Here is an 8,392-nt window from a genome sequence, read left to right as displayed (position 1 = left end):
CACACACACACACACTTACACACACACACACTCTCTCTCTTTTGCGCACACACACACACTAGCACACACACACACTTACACACACACACACTCTCTTTTGCGCACACACACACACTCTCTAGCACACACACACACACTTACACACACACACACACACACTCTTTTGCGCACACACACACTCTCTAGCACACACACACTTACACTTACACACACACACACACACACTCTCTTTTGCGCACACACACACTAGCACACACACACTCTCTTTTGCACACACACACACTCTTTTGCACACACACACTTACACACACACACTCTTACACACTCTCTCTTTTGCACACACACACACACACTTGCACACACACACTCTTACACACACACTCTTACACACTCTCTTTTGCACACACACACTCTCTTACACACTCTCTTTTGCACACACACACACTCTTGCACACACACACTCTTACACACACACACTCTTTTGCACACACACACACTCTTACACACACACTCTCTTTTGCACACACACACACTCTTGCACACACACACACACTTACACACACACACACTCTCTCTCTTTTGCGCACACACACACACTCTCTAGCACACACACACACTTACACACACACACTCTCTTTTGCGCACACACACACACTCTCTAGCACACACACACACACTTACACACACACACACACACACTCTTTTGCGCACACACACTCTCTAGCACACACACACTTACACTTACACACACACACACACACACACTCTTTTGCGCACACACACACTAGCACACACACACTCTCTTTTGCACACACACACACTCTTTTGCACACACACACTCTTACACACACACACTCTTACACACTCTCTCTTTTGCACACACACACACACACTTGCACACACACACTCTTACACACACACTCTTACACTCTCTTTTGCACACACACACTCTCTTACACACTCTCTTTTGCACACACACACTCTCTTACACACTCTCTTTTGCACACACACACTCTCTTACACACACACACTCTTACACACACACACACACACACTCTTTTGCGCACACACACTCTCTAGCACACACACACTTACACTTACACACACACACTCTTTTGCGCACACACACACTAGCACACACACACTCTCTTTTGCACACACACACTCTTTTGCACACACACACTCTTACACACACACACTCTTACACACTCTCTTTTGCACACACACACACACACTTGCACACACACACTCTTACACACACACTCTTACACACTCTCTTTTGCACACACACACTCTCTTACACACTCTCTTTTGCACACACACACTCTCTTACACACTCTCTTTTGCACACACACACACTCTTGCACACACACACTCTTACACACACACACTCTCTAGCACACACACACACACTTACACACACACACTCTCTAGCACACACACACACACTTACACACACACACTCTCTAGCACACACACACACTTACACACACTTACACACACACACTCTTTTGCATGCACACTTACACATGCACACACACACTCTCTAGCACACACACACACACACACTCAGTTTTGCATGCACACTCTTACACATGCACACACACACTCTAGCACACACACACACACTTACACACACACACACTCTCTCTCTTTTGCGCACACACACACACTAGCACACACACACACTTACACACACACACACTCTCTTTTGCGCACACACACACACTCTCTAGCACACACACACACACTTACACACACACACACACACACTCTTTTGCGCACACACACACTCTCTAGCACACACACACTTACACTTACACACACACACACACACACTCTCTTTTGCGCACACACACACTAGCACACACACACTCTCTTTTGCACACACACACACTCTTTTGCACACACACACTTACACACACACACTCTTACACACTCTCTCTTTTGCACACACACACACACACTTGCACACACACACTCTTACACACACACTCTTACACACTCTCTTTTGCACACACACACTCTCTTACACACTCTTTTGCACACACACACACTCTTGCACACACACACTCTTACACACACACACTCTTTTGCACACACACACACTCTTACACACACACTCTCTTTTGCACACACACACACTCTTGCACACACACACACACTTACACACACACACACTCTCTCTCTTTTGCGCACACACACACACTCTCTAGCACACACACACACTTACACACACACACTCTCTTTTGCGCACACACACACACTCTCTAGCACACACACACACACTTACACACACACACACACACACTCTTTTGCGCACACACACTCTCTAGCACACACACACTTACACTTACACACACACACACACACACACTCTTTTGCGCACACACACACTAGCACACACACACTCTCTTTTGCACACACACACACTCTTTTGCACACACACACTCTTACACACACACACTCTTACACACTCTCTCTTTTGCACACACACACACACACTTGCACACACACACTCTTACACACACACTCTTACACTCTCTTTTGCACACACACACTCTCTTACACACTCTCTTTTGCACACACACACTCTCTTACACACTCTCTTTTGCACACACACACTCTCTTACACACACACACTCTTACACACACACACACACACACTCTTTTGCGCACACACACTCTCTAGCACACACACACTTACACTTACACACACACACTCTTTTGCGCACACACACACTAGCACACACACACTCTCTTTTGCACACACACACTCTTTTGCACACACACACTCTTACACACACACACTCTTACACACTCTCTCTTTTGCACACACACACACACACTTGCACACACACACTCTTACACACACACTCTTACACACTCTCTTTTGCACACACACACTCTCTTACACACTCTCTTTTGCACACACACACTCTCTTACACACTCTCTTTTGCACACACACACACTCTTGCACACACACACTCTTACACACACACACTCTTTTGCACACACACACACTCTTACACACTCTCTTTTGCACACACACACTCTTGCACACACACACTCTTGCACACACACACTCTTGCACACACACACTCTTGCACACACACACTCTTGCACACACACTCTTGCACACACTCTCTTTTGCACACACACTCTTACACACACTCTTTTGCGCACATACACTCACAGATACACACACTCTTGCGCACACACTTTCAGATACACACACACACACTCACAGATACACACACACACTCTTGCGCACACACTTTTGCGCACACACACTCACAGATACACACACACACTCTTGCGCACACTTTTGCGCACACACACTCACAGATACACACACACACTCTTGTGCACACACACTCACACTCTCTTACACACATACACACACTTTTGCGCACACACACCTTCTCACTCACACCTAGGAGTAAATTAGAGCAGCCAATCCACCTTCTGCATGCTTTTGGACAGAGACAAAGATCAAACCCGGCTCTCACGACCCCGCCCTGATAATTACCGACATTATGTGAACACCAGGTACATTTTGGAGTACCGTGTGGTGCCACAGTTCCTGAACAGTTCTAGAACCCATGGCACCGAGTGCGGGCGTGGCACAGGGGCAGGATGAAGGACCTACTGGTGCAGATCTAAACTACAAAACCAAAACAAGAAGACGTGGTTCCTTCCAAAAAAACTGTTTTAATGCTCAAGAGGTACAAAGATGAGAAGATGATGGTGGTTCTCCATAAACCCTGGTGTAGATGTTCCTCAGTCCCGCTCAGACAGAGCCACCAGGTGAACGTCCACCTCCGACTCGGACAGGATCCTGAGGAGGAACCGGAGACACCACATCAACACGACATGATCTTCTCAGAAGTATGTGGACACCTGATCATGAGCCTGATCACCGGATCAGGTCACCGGATCAGGACCCCGGTTCAGGTTCCCGTTTGTGTTTGTGTAGTGGACGGATCGAGGATCGAACCTGGACCACTTACCTGAACTGAGGCTGGTCCGCCGTGACCACGCCCACTTCTATCTCTGAGGGTTTGAAGTCGATGGAGAGCACCGAGGACAAGCAGCTGATGGCGGTCTGAAACATCAAAGCAACAAAAGCAACAGGAGACAGAATGAGACACCTGAGCAAACAGGGCGTGGCCCTTCCACCCCGGTGATGGAGCGTCCAGGGTTTGTCTACAGGTACAAAATGGGCAGCAAACCATGCCACCCAAATCCTTTTAACACTGGTCATCGTGCCCAGGGGTGCAGCCGAGGCACTGTGCCCGTGCACACCTAGCTGGGTGGTCTCACTTATTAGGAACCCAGTGGAACCTTAAAGTGGAACTTTGAAGTGGAACCATAAAAAAATTAATTAAAAAAAAACCTTTAAAAAATTTAAAGAAAATTAAAAAAAAAAAGTGAAAGAAAAAAAAAAACCTTAAAGAAAAATAAAATTTTAAAGAAAAAAACCCTTAAAACGTTAAAGAAAAAAAAAACCTTAAAGAAATTTAAAAAAAAAAACTCAAAAATGTAAAGAAAAAGAAAAAAAGAAAAATCTTAATACAAAAAAACCTTACAAATTTTTTTAAAGAACACCGTAGGGAAAAATAAAAAAAACCTTAAAGAAACATTTTTAAGAAAAAAAACCTTAAAGAAAAATAAAAAAAGAAACATTTTTAAGAAAATAAAAAAACTGTAAAGAAAATTTTTTAAGTGGAACCGTCACAGCTAAGTGTCAAAAAAACTCCATAAACAGTGGATCGATTTCAGCAATGACGTGTGTATGTTGTTCTGGTACGTGTGTAGCAGGTGCAGCACTGTTGTTGGGAATTTTAAACAACTCAGTATTACAGCCGTCCACCTACAACCAGCACTAACAGGGTGTGTAATAGAGGATTTCATTTCAATCACAACAGTAGGAGCACCCAGGTACAATCTGAGCTCCAGGGTTCGAATCTCGGCCCTGCTACCGGTCAGCAGGGCGCCATCTAGTGTGCATAACTGGCCTCCGGTCTGCTGGGTGGGAAAGACTGGATTAAGTATGAGGAACTTGGTTGCCCAGGGTGCCTGTAGAGAAAGTGGAGGAGTGCAGAAAGGGAGCAAAAGGATTCCCAACAACACTGCTGCACCTGCTGCACTCACACACTAGCGTGTCGTTATTACATACATATCACTGCCATGCTGAGAACGATCCATCATCAGGTCGGCCTGGGTCCTACACACATAACTACAGTCCGTAATTGTATACCCAAACGTTCATCATCTGTACCTCGACAGTCTGCTCGAAGCTCCAGTCCAGCTTCTTCTTCACCTTCTTCTCCAGGAAGCTGACGGCTTCGGTCTGCTTCACCCCGGCGGCTGTGGCCTTGAACCCGCAGTAGTACCCGGCGGGGTCGCACTTATACACCTGAGGTCCGAGCTCCTCGTCCACCCCCACCACGATCATACCTGACACACACACACACACACACACACACACACACAGTATTAATACAGCTACGATATAAAATCCTGCAGCTTTATTTTCACTTATGTTTACAAAATAGCAGAGAAAAATAATAATAAATATAAAATAATAAGAGAGGAGACGTACAGCAGCCGAGCGGCCTCATCTCGGCGTTCTGCGTGTAGACCTGAGAGATGTCGGCCATCCTCTTACACAGCATGTCCACCGGGATCTCGTAACCGTACTTATACATCCAGTTAGCTGCTTCATATCGAGCTCTCTGTACCTGAGACCTGCTGTCGGCTACAAACACACACAGAGGAAACGTAAACACACACACATCACACACACACACACACACACACACACACACACACATCACACCGACAGGGTGAGAGGAACGGAAAACCCGGAATAATAAAGGTTTACCGGTCATGCCGGACATCACACAGCCGATGGTGTCTGTGATTCTGTACAGGTGAGTGACGGTGGAGACGTCCAGCAACTTGTCCTGAAACCGTCATTATTATTATTAACATTATTATTAATAATATTTATTAATATGTATTTATTATTATTATTAATATTATCAGTGAGACGTAGCCGGTCGTGTGTGAAGCGTCTCTGAACTCACAGGTATCTTCCTCTGTGTGACCACGACAGCGCAGTCCTTCCCTCGAACAGCCACCGACGTCAGACCGCCCTGATTAATGGCCTTAAACGCGTATTCTATATAAACACAATCAGTTAGAGCAAAGCTACTGTATAAGTGTATAAAATATATATAATGTAGAGTATATATGATGTATGTATAATGTATATTTAATGGAGTGTATCTATAATGTATATTCAATGTAAATATCTTTAATTTCCTTTGGGATCATTGCAGTATCTATTCATCTATCTATCTACACAATGTGGTGTATATAATGTATATATAATGTGTACATAAAGTACATATAATATAATATATAATGTAGAGTGTATATAATGGAGAATGTTTATAATGTAGAATGTATATATCACGCAGAGTGTATATAATTCAGAGTGTATATATAATAAAGAATGTTTATAATGTATATAATGTAGAACGTATATATAGTGTATATAAAATGTATATAGTATATAAAGCGTAAATATAATGTAGAGTATATAATGTATATATAAAGCAGAGCGTATATAATTTAGAGTGTATATATAATGCAGAAATATTATAATGTATATAATGTAAACTGTTTATATACTGTATATAAAATGTATATAGTGTATATAATATAAATACTATAACGCAGTGTATATAATTTAGAGTGCATATAATGAAGAATGTTTATAATGTATATAATGTAAACTGTATATATAATGTATATAAAATGTATATAGTGTATATAATATATATACTATAACGCAGTGTATATAATTTAGAGTGCATATAATGAAGAATGTATATAATGTAAATATACTGTATGTAGTATATATAATGTAAATATAATGTAGAATGTATATAATAAAGCAGACTGATCCAGTATTAGAAGATAAACTTTACTCACCCACTTGATATAATCGTCCCTCAGGAGAGAAGATCGTGATGTGCCGATCAAACCCTGCACTGGAGCCGCGGGACATTTTTAATCCTTTTATTCTTTATTATTATTTAAATGTAAATGTAATAAATGTATATAAACACTTCACACTGCAGTGACATGCACATTTACACACACACACACCGCACCGGAACTACTACACACCGCTCAGCCGGGTCAACACAGTCACGAGATCACTGTACAGAACACAGAGCTACAGCTCATAGACATGCGCAGTCCTGCGGGGTAGATTATATACAGATCTGCTCCTCTGTTTATCATTCAATAAGCGCTAATGTGCAGCGATCGTTCATTTATTTGTTTACCGTCATGTTTCACACAAGATTCAACAAGGTTATATCAAACACAGTCATGGACTATTTAGTGTCTCCAATTCACCTCACTTGCACGTCTTTGGACTGTGGGAGGAAACCGGAGCACCCGGAGGAAACCCACACAGACACGGGGAGAACATGCGAACGCCACACAGAAAGGACCCGGACCGCCCCACCTGGGGATCGAACCCAGAACCTTCTTGCTGTGAGGCGACAGTTCTACCCACTTAGCCACCGTGCCGCCCGTTCGTTCATTTAACACGCATTGACCCCTGAACCCATTACTAATCACATGGAACAGTAGTCTTTCTGTCAGGGGCAGAAAACCCAGATTGTCATTTTGGATGGTCTGGTGTAGAAGAACCAAGAAAAAGCAGAACTCAGTCTGATAGGTGCAGTCGCACTGGCCTTATTTATATGGGCACAGAGGAGCCGCCAGCGGTAACTGATCATAGATAATGAATGACTTGAATCTAATCTAACTGACGTCTAACTGGAGTTGGCTGTACTGTATACACTATATGGCCAAAAGTATTGGGACGCCCCTTCAAATGACTGAATTCATGTGTTTCAGCCACAACAGTTGCAACACAACAGGTGTAATAAATCAGTCACATAAAGTAAACAATATGCTTCTGACTTTGCAGTAACAGTTTAAGGAAGGTCCTTTCCTGTTCCAGTATGTGCCCAGCTATACAAACACTGTCATCTTTTAACTGAAAGGGCACAAATTCCCATACGCAGACCCCTTAATGTGTTGTGAGAAGCTTCTCAGAAGAGTGACTGCTGATCTAGCTAAGAGATCACACAGACGTCACTCGGTTTTACAGTAATAGTGTTCGTTGTTTTTGAAACAGGACGTCCGACAAGCTCATAATCAGACGTCCAAATACTTTTTTTGTGTAGTGTTTCAAGTGTTCAGTTCCAGGAGAAAAAAAACCCTGAAATCCCAGAACAGAGATGAAGAGCACAATCGTTATCGGTTCTTTGTTTGTTCTGGGTTTCAGCAGATGTT

At 43.2% G+C, this 8,392-nt stretch overlaps 1 protein-coding gene across 1 annotated transcript; it reads right to left on the bottom strand.

Moving 5' to 3' along the window:
• Window positions 1–3,695: 3,695 nt before the first annotated feature.
• LOC134320925 (proteasome subunit alpha type-6-like) lies at window positions 3,696–7,190 on the bottom strand. Its single transcript, XM_063002565.1, has 7 exons — window positions 7,010–7,190; window positions 6,097–6,191; window positions 5,892–5,973; window positions 5,610–5,765; window positions 5,286–5,464; window positions 4,015–4,109; window positions 3,696–3,842 (listed from the first exon to the last, which is right to left on the bottom strand). The coding sequence occupies exons 1-7, from the start codon at window positions 7,083–7,085 to the stop codon at window positions 3,785–3,787; spliced, it is 741 nt and encodes a 246-aa protein (XP_062858635.1). The 5' UTR covers window positions 7,086–7,190; the 3' UTR covers window positions 3,696–3,784.
• Between the last annotated feature and the right edge of the window lie 1,202 nt (window positions 7,191–8,392).

This window comes from Trichomycterus rosablanca, chromosome 9 (genome assembly GCF_030014385.1).
Source record: "Trichomycterus rosablanca isolate fTriRos1 chromosome 9, fTriRos1.hap1, whole genome shotgun sequence".
In the NCBI taxonomy this organism is placed as follows: Eukaryota; Metazoa; Chordata; class Actinopteri; order Siluriformes; family Trichomycteridae; genus Trichomycterus; species Trichomycterus rosablanca.
The sequence above is the reverse complement of the archived record's forward strand: the minus strand, read 5'-3'. Positions and strand labels throughout refer to the sequence as shown.

Coding starts and splice junctions, on each gene's coding strand:
- LOC134320925 (XM_063002565.1), bottom strand. CDS start 7,085: ATGTCCCGCGGCTCCAGTGCAGGGTTTGATCGGCACATCACGATCTTC. Junction 5,974..6,096: donor TCACACAGAGGAAGATACCT/GTGAGTTCAGAG, acceptor TGACGGTTTCAG/GACAAGTTGCTGGACGTCTC. Junction 5,766..5,891: donor TGTGATGTCCGGCATGACCG/GTAAACCTTTAT, acceptor GTGTGTTTGTAG/CCGACAGCAGGTCTCAGGTA.